The sequence below is a fragment of the Neltuma alba genome, unplaced genomic scaffold (genome assembly GCF_004799145.2).
Source record: "Neltuma alba isolate B1F8T4 unplaced genomic scaffold, ASM479914v2 tig00012036_pilon, whole genome shotgun sequence".
Taxonomy (NCBI): domain Eukaryota; kingdom Viridiplantae; phylum Streptophyta; class Magnoliopsida; order Fabales; family Fabaceae; genus Neltuma; species Neltuma alba.
In genome coordinates, this window is record NW_021636601.1 from 826,348 (window position 1) to 847,236 (window position 20,889).

The following is a 20,889-nucleotide window of genomic DNA, read 5'->3' on the forward strand; positions in this document are numbered from 1 at the left end:
TCAACACAAACTAAAGTGGAGCAATTGATAAAGCGAGAGAAATTTTATTTACCAAAAAATCAGCAAATAGTGAAACTTAATTGCATATGGCCCAAAAAAATTAATAAAAATTGGTATTTAATGTTTCTCAACATTATTAGATTATAGTTCTAACACAACATCATTAGGTGTGCATGCACAGATGACCTAGTTTGTCCATTAAACACTTCAAATGCACACTGTTAGGAATAAATCCCTTTCAGCGCATGTAACATTATGTCTTGATCAGGCAATCATGGAATTGATATAATTATTATGTCAAAATATAATTGTGAAATCTAATCTCTGTGGGTGGAGCAGTTGTACCAATATATGTCCAAGGTCTGGTTGCAGTGACTGAGTCAGAATTACCATCTATAGGAGTTAATGCCAACTTTTACAAACTGAGAATTGCTGCTGATCCAGTTGATGATGAGGTAGAAGGAGACGTGGCAGATAAAAGACAATGTGCCTGGAAACACAGAGTTTCTGCTTTTTTTGCTGCATGTTTCAAATTCCAACAAAACATAATGTTAAAATCTAATTGCGTTAACTGTTACGACAAACAGAACAAAATAGAGGACCTTTCTGGCTCGCTAATTAAACTATATATGTAATCACTCTTCACGCTAGCAGTTTTTGAGTAGTTTTGAAGAAAAGCATGAATATTGTTAATAAGATGTTCAAATGAAAATATCGCTTTAATTATAGAAGACCAGGTTTCTTCAAGGAAAGTATTATCTGGATACAAAAAAATGGAACTGAACAAATGCTCAAGTGAACCAATTTGATCAGATCAATTCAATCAGTCAAAGAACAATAGGGGTAAGAAAGTGTCCACCTAATCTAGCCATAAAATAACAGAATCAATGGCAATTCAGCACATCACTACAGCTAGAGAGGTAACTCTGCAGTTTTCATCAAACTTAGTAAAATGAGTTACGTATGACTCTCCCTAATTAGCATATATCAACTATGTGAGATTTAAATTATGATGCAAATAACTTTAGTTTGTGCTTTCCTCATATTTTCTCTACAAGTAACTTGAATCAAGCCCACAATAGCAATTTCATTATAGTAGTGTCCAGCACAAGTAGATTCAGAATTAGGGGATGAAATTCTAAAACAAGACAAACGTTAATGTGCCAAAGACTATACATAATTTCCAATTCCTTGGATGGTTTCTTATATCAGTAGAAATAAAAAGACTTTGCTTTCCTTTTTCAAGTTTCAACCCCTTCAATTTTTTTCATTTTTCTTCAGAAATATAATTAGATTATTGAATTATTGATGATCCTTGAGAAAATATAGACAATAGAAATAAACAAACTTCACTTTTTTCTTTCAAACTCTTCATCAATTTTCAATTTTTTCTTCAGAAATTTAACTAAATTATTGATGATTCTTGAAGATGACTCTTGCCTAACAAGATTAAGTTTCTTAGAAATATGATTAAGGCAATCCATCACAACAAATCTGTTTAGCATTGAAGAAGCACAGATAAATTAAGAAGGAAAAATGGCTTCTGCAGCCAAATTGAAACGGCAGTTGATGTCAAAATGGGAAAAGACTAAACACAAATGCATAATCGTCACAACACCCAACGGTAACTCAAAAATGATAATTTGTTCCATATGTCGCATATCAACTTCACGATTCAGTGAATAACACTGACAGGGACTAAGAATAATATACATCTAAGTCCCAAAGATTCGAAAAGGAACAAACTGTGTTCTTTTGAATAAATTTTTGTAGCACATATCGACAACAAAGGCAATGCAGACTACTGAAAACTAAGTCCTCACAAAATAACCAAAACTACGATAAACCCAGTTCAGCATACATCGCAATGAAATCAAAAGCATAGTCAAATGGGAAAGACAAGGGAAAACTTACGGAGATGGGAGTGCGAGTGAGAATGAGTGGAGAGAAGAGAAACATGAGGATGAGCTCCGAAGTGGATAGAGAAAGTGTCGGGCTGACACTTGAACTGCGGCAATAAACAAGACATTCTACGGCCCTCGTATGTGGTTGTGCTCCACCACTACTCGGAGGAGAAAAGCGTAGCCCGCTTGTGAATAAAGGGCAATCGAGAGAGTGTCATAGGAAGAGGAAGAAGAAGGAGGAGAGGGATAAAAGAGAAGACTTTGTGCAGGGAATCGATGGTAGAGAGGCCAAAAAGCGGATAGGGGCGTCTGAGCCGGTGTTTAGATGATGAGGATGAGAGAGAAAAGGGACACAGCCCAATTCATTTTATTTTCAGTTTTTACCCTTTTCAAGAATAACAACGAAAACCGTTGTTTTTGAATAAATTTTTAAAATTTCTAATAATGGAGACACTTCTTTATAACTATATATATTTCTTTCCGCAATATATTAAAAATAAATTATAACAAATATTTTATGGATTGAAATACAATGAAAGTCCATTACCATATGGTCTTGAATATGAGCTTTTTTCGATACAAAGAGGAAAATTTATTTTATAGATTATTATCGCATGGGCACATTAAATGTAACTTGTGGTTTTTTAATCCAGGGCTCTTCAATTCAGATTTGAATATTAACCATTAAACTTGTATATAATGATGTTGCGGGAGAGTTACAAATTAAGAAACAAATTTATTCTGAAAGTTTTTATTTAGAAATACTGGACAGCTGAAAATTTTTTTAAATACAAATTTGCCTTGTTTGTTTAAAATCATAGGAATATTATTCCTTACTATTAAAAAATTAACATCTATTGTTGAACATTTTTAACAGTATAAAATAATATTGTCATGATTTTAAACTTCTAAGCAAATTCACAACAAAAAAAAATTCAAGTGCCTAATATTCCTGAGTGAAAATTTTTTTAAAAAAATTTACATATTAACCCTCCAAATTCATTCTTTGAAAACAAAAATCAGGAAAATTGGAAAAAAACTTCCGCTGAAAATTTTATTGGTAAAGAGCAGGTAATAGGTTGTTGTGCGCAAAAAGTACAAATGCTTTGTGGATTTTATACACACAATGATTTTGGTTATTTTCACCATAAAAATTTTTAATGGGGGATTTCCCCCCAATTTTCCTGAAAAATTTTCACTCCACTATTACTTTGAGTTTATTTTTTCTTGACTTTTATTTTATGAGATGAAAATCTCAACCAAAATAATTATTTTTGTCAGATTCGGTCCTTTTCTTTGTCTTTTTGACAAATTTTCCAGTCTTTACTTGTATTATTTTACATGGCTGAATAGAAAAACTTTATAGTCTGATTGACCTCATAGTTGTTTCATGATAATGTAATTGTTTTAGTTTGATTGTACGTTTTGTCCTTATAATTTTCTCTTTCAATTCAAACAGTCCCTACACTCAATATCCTTGCAAGTTATACTCATTGTAGACTATATCTCATAGTACTAAGTACAGCAACAATAATAAACTTTATCCTAAAAAGTGAGAAAAACTAGTTAAAACTATATATATCACACACCATATCATCGTCCTCTATCAACAAGAAGTCCCAACAGGGAAGCGATAGAGTCCGTCCTGGCTCTTGACTTCACCCTCAAGATGGGCTCATACTGAACCAAAAGGGGAGTGGTCCCATCGCGCCTATGCCTATCCATGGATGACTGTTTTGAAGATTTGAGCCTATGATCTCCAGGAATACATGCCTGCAACCTTATTATTGCTCCGAGGCTCATCCTCAGCTGAATTATTAATAAAGAAAGAAAGTGATGAGCACGAACATGTAGTTACAGAGGTTTCAAAAAGATACTCACTTTCAATCCTCCGAAGAAAACAGTCAGAACCCAATAGTTTATATGGACTACATCGAGAACAAATACAAAGATGCAGGTGGTGAACATGGCTTCCACGGATAATAACGAAACCTTGTGCTGGAAAGAAAAGAAAGGAGGTCATATAACCATAGTTCAATCATGTCATAAATAATTGGCAAGGTTAGATTCTAAATGCCAGAACCTCAGTAACTAATGTGATAACTATAGCGTAGTGCTCTGATGAATAGGTATGTTTTTGAGAGTTTCCTTGCCTTCCCAAATTATAAGACTCGGAATAGAATGCATACAATTTGTCACATCTTCCCAAAGTAAGTAAAAAGAGATAGGATAAAACGACACTGCGCCAAGCACATTAGCAACTAATAAATGTGTAATGTTACCCTAGGAGAATAGCTGCCAGATTGTAATGAATGGGCTGAACATAAAATAAGCTTATAACTGTGAACCTGAGACTAATAAACCACAAGATGCAATAATTGGGCTTATGAAGAGTGGACTAACATGGAACAATCCACTGGGGTATCTAGATGGGGAAATATGGGGGCCTGTAGCAGTGAAGCTAATTATGAGATTTCTCTCTGCTGTTTTTCTCTTCTCCCTCTGGCCATTGTCCCTATGACTCTGGAGTTTCCCCTACTCCCTTCCTATAGCCCGTATTTTTCCATCTTATTTGTTAATGCTTCTGGTCTTCTTCATCTCTTAGTATTATAATTCTGAGACTTGTCACAGAGATATATATATATACACAGTATTGTCTGTTTTTGATTTATCTTGCAATTATGTTTGTTAAGCTCTCATTATATAAAAGAGTGATTATAGCACAGATGATGACCCCTTAGCAAGAAGACGTCAGCAATTCCAGACATGTCTCTTGCTTTTGCTCCAAACTATATCTCAAAACACTCTGCTTTCTCCATTTTTAATGTCATATCCAATATGGCCCCGCCACTGCTTCTAGCCACTATTCTAGGAGGTTTTTTAACATTGTAGAGTAATAGTCTTCAATAACAAGTTAAACAAAGACTAGTTGATTTCATTTCTTATATTTTTAATACAATTCTATCTTCATTTTTACCAGGAATAGGAAGGAAAGAGGAAAAAGGGATATCACCCCACATTACCTGTAAAAAGAGAGCTGCAAATGGGAGAATATAATCATTTATGTACAACCATATGTATAGATCAGTTTTAATTCTGAAATGACATATTGACTAGATAAAAGGTGTTATGGCTAGAAAAACACTCAAGAGAAAGTGTTGCAAAAAGAAATGGAAGAAAGTTTCCAAATTTCAAATCTTCATTGCCTTTCTAGGTCTGGTAGATTGATGTGCCTCATACTCCTCCTCACAATTGCGTTTGGTGCTAGTTAAATTTACAGCTTCAGATGTTGAAGGCTCCATCTGTTTATCAATTGATTCATTGTACATCAAGTAGACCACTGTTTTCTTCACAGTGAATCCATTCCCAAAAACTGCTATCACTTCCACTTGGTCATGAGGTTCCAGATTTGATATTATTTCTTTCATCTCTGCTTCTTTCAAGGATTTCAGTTTGTCTTCTGTGTAGCGCAAAGTGGTTGCCTTTGTATAATTTATGATCATTAAGTAAATTATACAAGATTCACGTGCCTTGTTATCCACATCTCTTAAGGGGATATATACACAGCAAATAGTCATCCCTTTTAGATGATCATGACTATTAACTGGAGGCACTTTAAATTTTACAGAAGTTCCTTCACCTTTGAATGTTAGCCAATAGGGGTAATTATCACCAGAAAGAATACAGTCATCACTATCCTTTGTAAGATTCAATTCCTGCATAGTAACAAAAACAACCTCTAATTTAACTATATAATTATGCATGTAGAAATCTTTTTTAAAAAATCCAGAGAGAGAACCTGTGAAATCTTCTCTGAAAGTGTACAAAAGGCTTGAGAATTCTTTCCAATGTTAATTAAAAGATGTTCCAAGCAATTCTTAAGTATCGAGATGTCCATACAATTTGTGGCACACAACGAATCAGAAATCTCCAATCCATCTTCCAACAAAGGACTTTGTTGCTTTGGCACAGTACTTGGGATTGTTGAAGGACTATGGATACTGTTTAGTATATCCCACAAAATTGATGATGGCTTGCCCTCATGTGATGGAATAAGACGTAGTGGATTATTTGTTGGGGACATCCAGGACCGGTAGAGAGAAGGAATCACATGATTTGATAATCCTTCATGACCACAAACAGATAGATATAAAATGCTTCTCAATCTCACCAAAGAATAGGGCACTTGTTTTACTGTAGGAGCAATTAGAGTTGTCAAAGATTCCATTTGTTCTATGTCCTCCTCAAGCTTTTTAATATTCCCACAACCAGAAAGAATGAGAGCTTTTAAGCATTTTAATCCATAAATGTTTCTTGGAAGACTATGAAGGCCAATACAATTCTCCAAATCTAGCCGAAGAAGTTTAGGATGAAGCCCAATAGAATGATGTATCGTTTCCAAACTTGGACAATCTTTGAGGATTAACTCTTCAAGATTTGGTAGTTTCAAAAAATCAGGTGTTTGCACCAAGTGAGGAGAGTGGCTGAGATTGAGGATTTTCAAACTCTCCAATAACTATAACAAAAACATTTAATTTCAAAGGGAAATTAGCTAAACACATCTTAAAAAAATAAATAATAAAATATGAGGGAACAATTATATGTAAAATCCTTCATCTAGATTGAAAACCCTAAGTGAAAACATTGTTTTCAATCAAGTGAAAATTAACTCTGAAAGAGATAAACATACTATCGAATACGTGATCTAGAAAAGCCAAGGTAACACAAAATTCAATAAAATGGGGTAATATCTAGATCTATAGCAAGACATGTAAAGCAATGCGAAATAAACAAAATCTAATAGCTTTATTCTTCAATAGTGGGCAGGGAAGATTTAGTCAGAAGTTATGGAAAAAAAATCTATCAAGAAGGTTGTAAAATATAAAATCCAATAAAAAATAAAGTAATTTATTTACACATCTCAAATCCCACTTTAATATAAATCCATAAACTTTGAAACTAACGCCACAAATTAACTCAGCCTTTTGAGTCATATACTGGGAAAAAAAATTTTAAAAAAACACTATATCACAGAAACTAGGTTTGAAGTATTTTGGTTTTTTTTTCCCAGAGAAATTAGGCTTTCTATCATATAGCAGTTTGACAATATTTTTCATTTTTCAATTTTATTTGGGCAGTTATTGCTCAAAAAGCCAACAAACTAGCTATTAATTTACATACCCGGGATTCCTTCCACACTCGTCTGAGATTACTGTACTTTAAGTCAATGACAACTAAATCCTCTTGATAAAGGTCGCTAGGAATGTATTCCTTGGGAAAATGATGCCAGCAAAGCCATTTGAGATCTTTACTGATGTATTCGTAATCTCCACTAAGTTGTACATTGTCAAGACGAAGTAATCTGAGTCTCTTCATCTTCTCAAATGCTTTTATCTGAAGTAAATGCTTTGATCCAACCTTTGACATCAAAGACACTCCTTCAATAGCCTTTGTTCCCTGCAAAAATTAACGCATATTGAAATCGAAATGTGCACTTATTTTATTTGTTTGCGAAAAGCAAAATAGAAACCCGTGTTATGATACAAAATGAGTTCCTACCTTGTGTTTTGATAACACTGCTAGTGCATCCTCATGAAACCACAACCTACTCATCTTTCCAAGCTCATTTTGAGATTGTTCACGAATTATTGCTCTTCCCATGTCACGCAGCAAATCATGCATACCAAGCTTGTTCTTCTCATCAATGGTTACAAGGCTTCGCTCCACAAGAGTTTTGATTCCAGTATCAGCAAAGAATTTGCAGCCATTTAATATTTGTGCCACTTCATTTCTATCCATCCCAATAAAGAAGCAACATATATCAAGGAATATTTTTTTCTCCAAACTATCTAAACCATCAAAGCTTATTTTTAGCTTCTTTTGTATCTCCTGCTTGGGAATTTTTTCAAGTTTCTGCAATACTTCATTCCATTCCTTTGTGTCGTCACTAGTAGATAGATAAGAGCCAAGGACCTCAAGAGCTAATGGAAGTCCCCTAGAGTATGCAACTATTTTTTTTGAAAGTTCAATGAAATCTTTTTTAGGACTTTTGTGTTTGAATGCATGCCAACTAAAAAGTTCAATAGATTCCTTATCATCCAAATTCTCTATTGGGTAAACAGGACAACCCATAGGGAGTAGACGTTTATCTCTAGTTGTAATAATTATTCTACTTCCTTGACCAAACCAGTCATAGCTCCCAGCTAATGCATTTAGTTGGGATAACTCATCCACATCATCAAGTACAACTAGTGCCTTTTTATGGCGAAGTCTATCCTTTAATGTGATTATTCCTGCTTCAATACTATTTATCTTCATTTGCGTTGTCTTGCATATTTCTGAAAGAAGTTGGTTTTGTAAGCACACTTTTTCCTTTTCTTGACCCCATACTTCTCTGATGTTTGAAAGGCAACTTCTACTCTCAAAAGTGGGACCCATTTGATTATAAATGGTTTTGGCAATAGTTGTTTTGCCTGCGCCACCCATTCCCCATATCCCTACCACGGCAACATCTTTAGACGGATAGTTTTTCAACATTGTGATCACTTTTTCCACGCGATTATCCACTCCTACTGGGTGTTCAGCGACAAACAAATCTTTCTTGTCCAATACATCACAAACTTGCCTAACAACATCTTTAACATATTCACTCTCGTCCCTGCAAATCACATAAGCATAATAGCAATTGTGCGTTGGATATAAAAACCAGTATGGTTACAAGTAAATAGATTCAATATTTTAAAAGCTACATGTTTTGTTTGGAGAAAAGGAAATATTATGAATAAACACTCATTATTTCACTGCCAAACAATGCATATGCCATATCAGACTTGAGAATTTTACAATATATGTAACTTGTAAGACTGTGCCTAGGAGGGAATAAACAGAAGTGAGTCATATTTCGAATAACAAACACATATCAAGTGTTTCAATTAAAAGTAAATAAAGAGTAAAAAATTACCTGGAACTAAGTACAACTGTCCCAGCAAGACTCCCAGCCTTAGTAAGGGCTTTCCTCCACTCTAAAACTTGATCTTTAAATCGTGAAATTTGATTGTTTAATCGTGAAATTTTTTGTATAAGATATTCAAATGCTTTTCCAAAATTGGAAGTTTGATGACGAATTTCTGATGGATCAACATGGTAAAACACAGGTAGAACCACCCTATTATTTAAGTCATGAAGCTCCATGATCATTGACAATTCCTCCAAACACCATTTAGATCCAGAATATTCATCAGAGAAGATGATGATTGCAATTTTTGAACTTCCAATTGCTTGCAAGAGTTCCGTTTTGATATAGTTTCCTTTGGCAAGCTCAACATCATCTTTGAAAACAGTTATGCCAGCATTACATAGAGCCGCATAGAGGTGTGAAGTAAAATTATTCCGAGTATCACCTCTAAAACTCAAAAACACCTCATACCTATAAGCTGAATAATACATTTCAAAAAATCAGAATATTAATAAATTAAAATGCTATTTAAATTAATATAATTAAAATATTATTACAATATAAACATTTTTATAATATAAGATTATAAAATGTCAGAAATATTATGGATAATAATATTAACTATCATTGATACAGGCACGTTGATATAATACATGAAGCACATAAAGCATCCCTACAAAACCATAACCTACCTTCAAGCTCACTTTGTGAAGTCTCACGGACTATTTGCCTTCCCATGACCTGCAATAGATTATGCATTCTAAATTTGTTGTTATCAATGGTTACAAGTCCTCGATCCTCCAGGACTCGTATCCTAATATGAGCATTGCTTCCATGGGCATTCAGCTTTTGGATCACATCATCCATGTCCCTCCCAATATGGAATAAAACTATATTTAGAAATATTTCTTTCTCTTCAGCATTTAAATAGTCAAAGCTAAGCCTTAGTTTGTTGTATATAACAGGATGGAGAGCTCTATTCATATTCCACAATATGGATTCCCGTTGGTCCAATTCCTCCTCATTCAAAATAGAGTCAATGTCTGTAGTGAGAGCCAGTGGTAGTCCCTCAGCATAAACAACCACTTCTTTGCAAGCATCGATGAATTCTCCTTTAGGGTATGCTTGTTGAAATGCATGCCAACTGAGAAGTTGAAGAGACTCTTCGTCGCTTAAAAGTTTCATGCAATATATATCATCCACTTGAAAGGCATTAAGTAGATATAAATCGCTCGTTGTAATGATGATTATACTCCCTTCACCAAACTGTTCACGACTTCCACATAAAGTATTTAGTTGCTCCAACTGATTCACATCGTCAAGCCCAAGAAGTACCTTCTTTTGGCAAGGTCTTTCATTCAAGTCAAGGGTTCTTGATTCAGTGCTCTTTATTCTCATATCTGTTGCTTTACATATTACTGAAACAAGGTCGACTTTCCTCTCTGATTGTTCCCCAACATTTGGAAGAAAACATGTACTCTCAAATGCGCACTGAATGTGGTTAAAGACAGCTTTGGCAATAGTTGTTTTGCCTATACCCCTCATTCCCCATATGCCTATGAAGACAACACGTTTTGATTTATGGTTATGAAGCATTGAAATCACATCCTGAGCACGAGAATCCACTCCAACAGGGAACACCTTATCCAATGTCTTCAAAAAATCATCAGCATAATAGATAATATCCTCCATAACATACTCATCATGTAGATAGCTGTGAATTATGAAAAAAGAATAGCAGAAAAGGAAGCACTGATTAATTAACCTGACTGCAAATAATAAACACATAATAGCGTTGTTAATTTTATCACATTCTCGCCTTCGCCGAATTAAAATAATACAAGTCAATTCTTAAAATCATAGTTCTATATATGTTAATCGAGTTACATAAATTATAAGGCTCCACTGCATATAGCATGAATAGAAGGGAATTATGCGTGTCCTGCATCCTAAATTTGTTGTCCGTTAAAAGTTTGTCACACTTATTGTGATACTAGACTATGTGTTATAGGTTTTAACTTCAAAATATTTATAGGGAAAAAGCATTTTTATATGAGTAGGGAGTACATATATTAAAGCCTAATATAAACCTGCTTTATATAATAATTATTATTATTAAGAATTAATATCAACCTTATCTTTTAATAACTAATTGTTATGGATTGCCAAAAAAGTTGTACTACTCTCTCACACACGCACGCAATATATTAGAAACATTGAAAATAAATAGAACATAAAACAAAAGGAAAAATAAATTACCCAAACTTGATGTAATCAGATATATGAATCCCAGGAACGTTCCTCGCAGCTTCACGAAGAGCTCTCCTCCACCTTGAAACCTCCTCTTCAGTGGGTGAAACTTTTTGTATGCGACCTTTAATTGATTCTTGATTACAAATTTCAGACTGACTCACGTCATAGAATATGGGAAGAACTACATGATCATATGGCATGCTGCGAAACTTCATGATTTTTGTGAGTTCCTCGAGGCACATTCGAGAACTAGCATAGTCTTTAGAGAAGATGATGATGAAAATTTTAGGACATCGAACACTTTGCAAGAGTTCAATTGATATATCATCTTTGAAAACAGAATATCCTTTTTTGCTCAGAGATGAATAGAGACAGGAAGGGAAAGATTCTGGAGTCTCTTCGCCTCTACAAAAACTCAAGAACACTTCATATCCATTGCCTACAATATTTTAAATAACAAAAACACTGGTTAATATTTATCATGAATGACCATAAAATTTAGTTCACTGGGGTGTTAGGCTTCTATTAAAAAAAAAATCAATTTTGACAAAATCAATTTTGATTGGAGATCATGGTTTTGGGATGAAAAACCAGGACTTTTCAAAAGTGAAATTTTTATACGTTTTGAAATAGAAAAATCGTGGCCTAGGCATAGAAAATCTTTAAGATGGAATTGTAGTTTTTTGAAAATATATTTAATCTAATATTTTATAAACATATATAAACACACTTATTAATCATTAATCAATTAATTATATAAACATTAAATTTGTCTTACCTATGCTGATTCAATTTTCCTAAAAATATTATGGCACTTATATATATATATGCATATTAATTATTAATTAATTATATTTTTTATATATTACTATGTTGGAAAAATATATTATTTACTGAATTATTGCTTTAAGCAACAATATTCTATGTAATTATCACATTAACTTATATCATTTTTTAGCAATTTGCACATGAAAAAAAAGTGATTTTAATAATAACCATCCAAACATTTTCATTTGATTAAAATCACTTTTTCATAATATCCATACTTCTATCTCTACTCAAAATAAATTTTTATAACTTTTCTCTAGAATCTATTCTCTAAAAGCTAATCCAAACATCTCCTACTAATCATTTTCACATAGAATTTTGTGTTGGTGTTTAGATAAATCTCAAAACCATGGTTTTGAGAAAACCATCCAAACACCATAGTTTTTTTTTGTAAAATCACTTTTGTATTGAAAAATATGGTTTTTCATAGGTGCATTTCTTTTTGCTTTTGGAAATATAAAACCATGATTTGGGATATTCAGATATATTTAATCTTATGTTTTATAGATAGATGCACACATATATTAATTATATAAATAATAAATTGGACTTACATATATTTATTCAATTTTTCAAAAATATTATGACAAATGGTGTTTAAAATTTTTTAGATGAAATTATCATTTTTCTAAAAATATGTTTAATCTTATATTTCATATATATATATACACAGATTAATTATTAATTAATTATATTCATCACATATCATTTGTTAAAACAAAAATATATTATTTACTAATGTTGTACTTTAAATAAGATTATTAATTAAAAAAATTTTTATGTTATTATCACCTTAATTTATGTCTTATTTAATAATTTGCACTTGAAAAAAAAAAAGTAATGGTGATAATAACCATCTAAACATTCTCATTTTATCAAAATCATATTTTTCACAAAATCTATTCTTTTAAAATATATTCTTAAAATAACTTTTTATCAATGTTTTTTTTAGAGGTTATTCTTTAACAGCTAATCCAAACAACCCTAAATACAAAAATCAAAGTTTTAGCACTTTTATTTTAGCAAAATCACGAAATATCTTCCTTTTCCTACCATATCATTCGCGCATTTTGCTTGAAAAAAGAAGAAAGAAAAATTGTATTAAAATCCCTGTTAAGAGAAATTAATACAATTTTTTTAAAAAAAACATCAAATTAATATAAATTTGAAGTCACAAAATATCTCACGATTCTACCTATTTAATTACTAAACTATCCTTATATTCTTTTCAACTTAATAGGTTTTTTTATCCGTATTTATTAACAACTGTAAAGACAGTCACTAATAATTTAAGATGTGACAATTAACAATCATCATGATAAGTATTAACTACACATTTTCTCAGCGCTTAACAGTAAGCATTGACAACTGAAGAGGCAGTTATAAATAACTTAAAATGCAACAATTAACAATTATCGCGACAAGTATTAATAATATATGTTTTCAGTGCATAACATGGATTTGAAGTTAAATATGCTTATGTGATGTACAAAGAAAATATATTATTAATGCCTATCATGATAGTGATTAGTTGTTACATCTTAATTTGTTAACGATTTAGTCAAGACATATTTAAAAAAGAAAAGATGAAGACAGTTTCATAATTGAATAAATGAAATCTCTTCCAAACAAATTCCTTAAAATTTTATATTAATTTAATAACTTTAAGAAACTTTTTTATATTTATTTTTTTTGGATGGAAGTGTAATACAGTTTTCCCAAAGGAGAATCCCACATACATCACCATGCCCTATAACGGACCCACAATGTTTTATTTGGGGCCGAGGACGCGCACATATCAGTAGTTTTCCTTCAATATTTTGTAAGTTTGAAAAGTAATTTCGTTTGGCCAAAAAAAAAAGTGATTTTGTAATTTAAGAAATTCAAAATATCGCGCTAGTGAAAAAAATCCAAAATATTGAAAATTGGATTGATTATTAACCAACAACAAGTCAAAACAATAATTCAGTGCCTGTTTGGGAGGGCTTAATTTAGCCCATAAGTAGCTTTTTTTCAACAAAAGCCCGATTGGAAAACTACCCAATGTTTGGGGGGGCTTATAATACACTGAGCTTCTCTCTTATAAGCTGAATGACCGGGCTTTTAAAATTAAGCTAAGAAGAGGAGCTTATCTGAGCCATGAAGAGCTTATGGGTGTGTCAGATTTATTTTTCTCTCACTTCTTGCGTTATTCCGTCTTTCACTTTGGTTTTTTTTACCAGAGCTCTCACCCAGGACCGACACAGGACCTCTATTTTTCTTCCCTTTTCCTCTCATTTTTTCTGTTAAAAATTTAACAGCTGGATTTAACGTTTTACATTTGATAAAATTATTATTCTTATTGTGTAAAATTATAAATAAATTTAAACTATTTAATATAAAATTTTAATAATCAAATTTATTTTTTATTTCCCATGTATAATTGTAATAGTTTTATAAAACATTAAAAACAAATCATTAAAAGTATAATTAAAAAGGAATAAAATTTTTTTAATATTTTATAAAATTATTATTTTATATAAAATTTTAACTATTAATATTTAACTTGAATAATTCAAAATTATTGTGAAACACCTCACCGAAAAAAATTATTGTGAAACAAAGTAAAGTATCAAATGTAAAATCATTTTTTTTAATCATGTTTCATTATTTATTAAAACTCATATCCATTTTGGTCATTTTACAACCAAACTTACTTTTACTCAACCACCATCCAAACAACTTTTTACCAATCTCATTTTTGCAAACTAACTTTTCTGAACTCCAATCCAAACACAATTCAGCTTATCCAATTTAGCTTTTTTTAATTTTACTTCTCTATAAGCTACTTTTTCAATAAGCTACTTTTCCAATCGTTGATCCAAACGGACCCTCAAAGTGTCAGTCAATCAAATAACGTCAACTCAATATCACGTTGGTTATGATTAAAATGATATAATTTAAATAATATGTACAAAAATATTTATATAGAGAAAAATTCTAATATGCTTTGAGAGTGCCACCTCATCTAGGGTAACATTCAAACAAAAATCCATTGACGGAATGTTTGCGCATAAATTAAATCACTCATGATACAACAGACATGCTCGCATGTAATAGACTGCTATATCTTAAAAGGTTAAGATATATCCTACACCAAATCTTATTTTTTAACTGCATCTAACATCCTAATTTTTTTATGGTGAATCTAACACTTTGATCTTATTTTTTGATACATTGATCTTATTTTTTTAGTTACATACCCAATCCTAACCGTTTCTTAAAATTCAAAATGACATTATATATATATTTCAAATTTGTGGTGTCTGGAAACCAAAAAGCACTTAAAAAAAGTGTTTTTTTTATAAATTTCATAAATTAAAATAAAATTTTACTCGTATACTTATCTTTTATATCATAAAATATTTTTAAAATCATAAGGTTTCACCGAATCAGGAAAAAAAATTAACACAATCAATCTGGTTTATAAAAAAAAAGTTTAATAACAAAAATCTAAGTTTGCAGCAAGGGGTAGCTGGAGGGGTCGATTCTGGCTTCGAAATCGGCTTTTGAATGCCAGGTAAGAATTAAAAAAGAAAAAGAGAAAATAAAATATGGATTATTTTTGGGTAGGGACTAATTTCTTTCGTGTCCATCAAGATGTCCATCTTTGATTTCTTTTTGATACCCATCTTTTATTTTTTTGAGCACAAGATATCAAATATCTTCCCGCAGAAAGTGAAAGGATAAATGGGTTACCTTGCTGGCTCAGAGGCTGATTCATCAGATCCACAGAATCTTCTGTCATTTATCCGCTTCCAAGATATTGGACTCTTGAAACGATGGATTAATCGTGTCTTTCCGAGGAAGAAGAAGAAACCGTTAATTAAGGGGGGAAAAGTGTAGGTAAAGCAAAAAGTTACCAGTGCATTTGCTAATTGACGATAAAGACCAGAGGAGAGAGAGAGATTTAAGGCTTATACAGCTTGTGCAAAGGAGTGAATGAAATGAAACAAAAGGTTCCAGAAAGACTTGTGTATGGGAAGAAGAAACGAGGAAGCTTCATTGTGCGCCGTTGAGTTGGCTCCCTTCAAATAATTATTCCCTCTGGTCCACTGTATAAGTTCCTCCAAACAAAAACGAAAATTAAATTAAATTCCGTGCTCAAAGTTGTTCGGTACAATTATTTTTTCTGACGAGGTGCTTGGTACAAGTACAGTGGGCCTGTGGAATAGGCTTTCATATCACACGGTATTCGAGAGAGTTTCATGAAATTCTATTTTTACCCTTCTCATTTTTTAATTTTTCGACCCACCGACGCCATCTCCATAGCATCATCACTGACCTCATCCTGAACGGCGACCTCCAGCACTGGCGACGGCAAGCGATTCATACGGTTCTCCCCCCCCCCCCAACCGGCAATCTTCTCCCACACCGCAAGTGATCTTTGAACCCACCGTTGGTGAGCACTGAGATGGGAGGGCGACTCATCCTCTCCACGGATGTCCCCCTTCGTCTTCTTCCCCACTTCATCTTCGCCTTCTCCATTTTGTTCTTTTTTTCCGGCGACGAATTCATTGTCTTATGAGCTTTCTGTTTCATCATCGATTTCTGGCTCTGCTAGTGAAGATCGCATCTTTGCAAGTTGGAGCTAGATTGATGATGAGGAACATTGATTTTTGGTTTTCCTTGTCTGCTTCCATGGAGGATTTGAGTGGAACATCGATTTCTGGCTCTGCCTCGTTCGCGTTTGGATATTAGATTTTTGGGTACCGGTTTTTCTTCATCGATTTATTTTTCTGTTCTCGCTGGGACTCGTTGCAAGATTTCTTGGTTGAATCTGGTGCTAATAGATGCCATTGAAAAGTTAGATGACAAGCAAGGGTACGATAAAATTGTGGCTGTTAGATTGTGATTTCCAGCAATGGAAGATGGCGGCTATAACCTTTGGAGCTGGTGGACGGTGGTTCTGTATCTGGAGACCCGGTTTTGGCGTTCCTCACCGGCGGTCACTTAACGTCAGACATGATATAAACCGTTCAAATTTTTTTTTTCCCCGTTTGACTTTAGGTGTTCAAAATTTGAACTTACATTCTTTCATTAATTATCATCTCAATTAACATTTTGTTAGTAATTTAATATTTTTAATTAACTGTTTTGAAATAAAAATTATTTTTAAAAAACATAATAGTTTACAGATTTTTTTTATTTTTCATTTTGTACCCATTAAAAATTATTTTAGATAATAGAAATTAAATTTGTTAATAAATTTGGGTGTTCATCAAAAGTAACGAGTATCTAAACTAATTTCTACGACGTGAATATTTGGGATAGGAGCATATTAGTATTTTTATGATATAAATATAATGTTATAAAAAAAATATATAAAAAGTGATAAGAAAGTATATAAAAAAAGAAAGAGAATAAATAGTTAAAACTAAAATCAGAAAAAATATATTAAATATTAAAATAAATATTAAATTAAAATTTATAAATAAACCACATGTCTTTTCAAATTTAAATTTAAAGTTTATAAGTAAGGGAGGATGTGTATTAAGTAGAATTCATCAAGATTTTCTACCTTTCACATTTATACAGTATATATTGATTTGTGAGAAGTTGATGAATCCATTAATATTACCTTCGATTTTTAATACAAAGAAAACTAATATACCTGAAATATCCTTTCGATTCCTGAAATACATTTTTGGTTTTCTTGTTCTGTTTTTCTGCTAGTCATTTTATGATTATCCTCTCTCCAAATTTTATATACATGAAGAGTAACAAAAAAACATTCATATCCTTCCCTCTTCATCTCTCTCCATGTTTATGTGTCATCTAGAAGGAACCAATAACAAAACAGACATGTATTTTCTGGTGTAGATCTCAGCTATCATATGTATGATGACGACAAATACATGCGGGGGATGGCAAGAGCGAAACCGAATCAGCTGGTGAAGGCTCTGAAGTCACAATCGTCAAGTGAATCAAAAGGGTTCGTGGTCGAGCAGCAAGTGTCCGAGGCAGCAGAGTAACTCGGTCAGGGATGTCAAGTCGACGGTTGACGGCGACAACACCAGGGAGAAGTGAAGGAGGAAAGAACATGCACATAAGGGAGTCGAGGAATGCCCAGCTGAAGTTTGAGCTGGACAAGTGAGTAGTGTCGTGGCTCTGAGCCGAGCTCCGAGTGCTAGCTAGCTTGGGCCTCTCTTTCTTCTGCACCAGTTCCAACTGAGGGGGGAAGGAGATGGCCGTGTCGAGAGAAGACATGCTAGCGCTTATCACCCTGAAAGTAACGGTGTTATAATGGAAGGAGATTAAAACTGTGCAAACAACAAGCATAGGATAACAAGGGGGAAAAAAATATAAGGCCTCATTTCAAAATTTGATGAAACCATGGAGACTGGCATATTAATTTTTCTTTTAATATAAGACACAATTGATTAATTTAAAAAAATTTAAGAAAACTAAAACATCACTTATTTATAACATATGTTAGTGATCTTTGTAAAAAAAAATTATATATATCATTAAATTATATATCAATTTATAAGTTGAACAAATTAATTTGAAGAAAAATAATAAATATAATATGTTAAAATAATTTATTTAATTTTATTAATTTTTTAAAATTAGTTAAATATGTCTTATATTAAACACTAGAGGTAGTAATTCAATAGACATTTTCTTTCTTCTAGCTCAGTGCTCATGTTTGTCTTTAAAAAACACGTGATCTAATTGACATGTTTTTACTGTGAACCAGCATTAACAAAATATTAGAGGGAATGTTGCGTGTGAACTCCACTTTGCTTTTGACCCAAAAAAAAAAAAAAAGAACTCCACTTTGTTAGATTGCAATGTACAATTAGAGTAGGGAAAACGGGTCGGGCCCGTCAGGCCGGCCCGTTTAAGCTCTTTTAAGTCGAAGACCGGGCTTGTATTTTAAAGTTTCAAAGAAAAGTCGGGCTTAAAAGGACCGGCCCTACGTTTAAGCTCGCTAACAATTTTTTTAAAATTTTTGTATTTTTTTCTTAACTTAAAAAATAAAATTCAAACATTTTACACATAGCACACTTTTAGTTTCACTTACCCCAATAACTCACACAGATAGCATTTATAAAAAAAGAAAAAAGAATCACTATAGTTGTTGGAAAAATAACTAAAAAAATATGAAAATTACAAGATTTAAAACTATGTATATTCATAAAAATAGATTGTTATTTATAAGTTGTCAAAACTTGTTAAAATATTGTATATGTAATTTTTAGGGGTCTTTATTTGTCATTCTCCCATATTGTTTATGCTTGAAATAGAATTAATTAAAGAATCTTTTGAATTAAAATAAAGATCTATATCATTTTTATAGTTAGAAACAAATTTTAGAACTATAGATGATGGATTCTTTTCTTTTTTGTTGGTAGGATGAATGATTATTCTTTATGTATACTATGTTTGTTAGTTAAAATTTTTTATTAATTATTTATAATTAAACTAGATTATCCACATTATAATTATTTACTGAACTTAATACTTATTTATTTGTTTATGTCTGTTCTCTATTTAGTTTATTTATTTAATAGACTTTATTGCACTATGATAAATGTTTATACATGATAATATTTATGTTTGTGGCTTAATTTTATTTATATTTATACATTTTATTAGTAATTTTATTGTTTTATTTTTACTATTTCAATAAAATATGTAAAAAATAAAAAAAAATTACATTTTAGTTAAACGGACCAAAAGCCCGCGGGCTAGCCCAAACCCTTCATCTCACGGGCCGGGCTTGAAAAAAACACTTATTTTTTAAACTCAGACTTAAACGGGCTGGCCCTACAGGGCCGGGCCGGCCCGTTTTCCCAGTGCTAGTACAATGCCCCTTGCATGTATTTTGATGTTTGAGTAGTAAATATATGGACGCAGACGCTTATTTATTTCAGAAGCAAACTTGTCAATTTGTAATATTTTATATTTGTACTTGCATGCGCCTTTTATTTGGATTTTCTATTTATATGCAAGATGAATATTTGTTATTCTCTTGCACTGTATATATGTTTCTCCGAGTGGAACTAGTCTTGAAGATTATTTCTCCATGCGTCAATCCCTTTGACAAAATGCAAATGGAAATGGATATTTAAAACAGATTTAATGATTAACTACTAGTTCTGAAAAATTAATTAAAAGTGGTGCCTTTGTTGTGTATAAGGAAGTTGATAAAATGGAGATGGGCATGAAAATATATAGATGGAAATAAATATAGGGTTTAAAAGCGTATTTGGCCTTTTCATGAAATCTCGCATCTATACCGTTAGATTTAATGACCGTTTTAATGGTAAAAGGTTAAATGTCAAACTATATAAGTTAAGGATGTGGTTTTTAAACTTTTAAAAATGGAGTTATATGCAACAGAGCTAAAATTAAAGGGAATTATATGTATTTTGGCCTTCTTTGTATAAGAAATATTTTCTCTTATAATGGTATTTCTAAATATAAAAAACAAATTTTTTATTTGAATTTTTAAACTTGTCTTTCTATTTTTATCCTCTTTAAATATATCTCACTTATTATCTCACTATAATAAATTTTTACTTATCATTTCTCTACAGTAATTTGTCACTTTTTTATCTCTCATGTATTTTCTTTAGTCGTTATAAACAAAAATATAATTAAATATATATTTTTTATTTTTAATTAAATATAACAAACATGTTAAACTGTATGGTTTTAATAGTTGTTTTTTTTAAAACAAAAAGGGGCAGTAGCAATTGAATTATCCTGGCTAAGGTTCTTTGGCATGTAACTTAAGAGAGAAAAAGGTTCTTTGGTATTGTGATCCGCAGTCTATAAAAAGAGTATGAAACCAAAGTTTAGAGGACACACCGAGCTATAAGCTTTCGAGCAATTCTCTTTTCTTCTTTAGTATTTTGTTTAGATAAGTTCTTCTATCTTTTGTGGTTCAGCTCATTC

General features: G+C 32.0%; 2 protein-coding genes across 2 annotated transcripts; both read right to left on the reverse strand.

Moving 5' to 3' along the window:
• Positions 1–3,497: 3,497 nt before the first annotated feature.
• LOC114721454 (TMV resistance protein N-like) lies at positions 3,498–9,353 on the reverse strand. The gene is made up of 8 exons (XM_028907268.1): positions 8,866–9,353; positions 7,464–8,562; positions 7,086–7,361; positions 5,704–6,420; positions 5,531–5,620; positions 5,111–5,386; positions 3,786–3,902; positions 3,498–3,713 (listed from the first exon to the last, which is right to left on the reverse strand). The coding sequence occupies exons 1-8, from the start codon at positions 9,348–9,350 to the stop codon at positions 3,498–3,500; spliced, it is 3,276 nt and encodes a 1,091-aa protein (XP_028763101.1). The 5' UTR covers positions 9,351–9,353.
• A 130-nt stretch (positions 9,354–9,483) lies between these two features.
• On the reverse strand, positions 9,484–18,189 carry LOC114721455 (TMV resistance protein N-like). The gene is made up of 3 exons (XM_028907269.1): positions 17,838–18,189; positions 11,119–11,551; positions 9,484–10,573 (listed from the first exon to the last, which is right to left on the reverse strand). The coding sequence occupies exons 1-3, from the start codon at positions 18,187–18,189 to the stop codon at positions 9,484–9,486; spliced, it is 1,875 nt and encodes a 624-aa protein (XP_028763102.1).
• Between the last annotated feature and the right edge of the window lie 2,700 nt (positions 18,190–20,889).

What these genes read in the sequence shown, in the direction of transcription:
- LOC114721455 (XM_028907269.1), bottom strand. Translation starts at nt 18,189, where the DNA reads ATGTCTTCTCTCGACACGGCCATCTCCTTCCCCCCTCAGTTGGAACTG. An exon ending in GCTCTTGCCATCCCCCGCAT is followed by an intron (nt 11,552 to 17,837) that starts GTATTTGTCGTC and finishes AAAATATTGTAG; the next exon opens with GCAATGGATATGAAGTGTTC. An exon ending in TCTGATTACATCAAGTTTGG is followed by an intron (nt 10,574 to 11,118) that starts GTAATTTATTTT and finishes CATAATTCACAG; the next exon opens with CTATCTACATGATGAGTATG.
- LOC114721454 (XM_028907268.1), bottom strand. Translation starts at nt 9,350, where the DNA reads ATGTATTATTCAGCTTATAGGTATGAGGTGTTTTTGAGTTTTAGAGGT. An exon ending in GAGTGTGGAAGGAATCCCGG is followed by an intron (nt 6,421 to 7,085) that starts GTATGTAAATTA and finishes TTTTTGTTATAG; the next exon opens with TTATTGGAGAGTTTGAAAAT. An exon ending in TTTTCTTCGGAGGATTGAAA is followed by an intron (nt 3,714 to 3,785) that starts GTGAGTATCTTT and finishes TTAATAATTCAG; the next exon opens with CTGAGGATGAGCCTCGGAGC.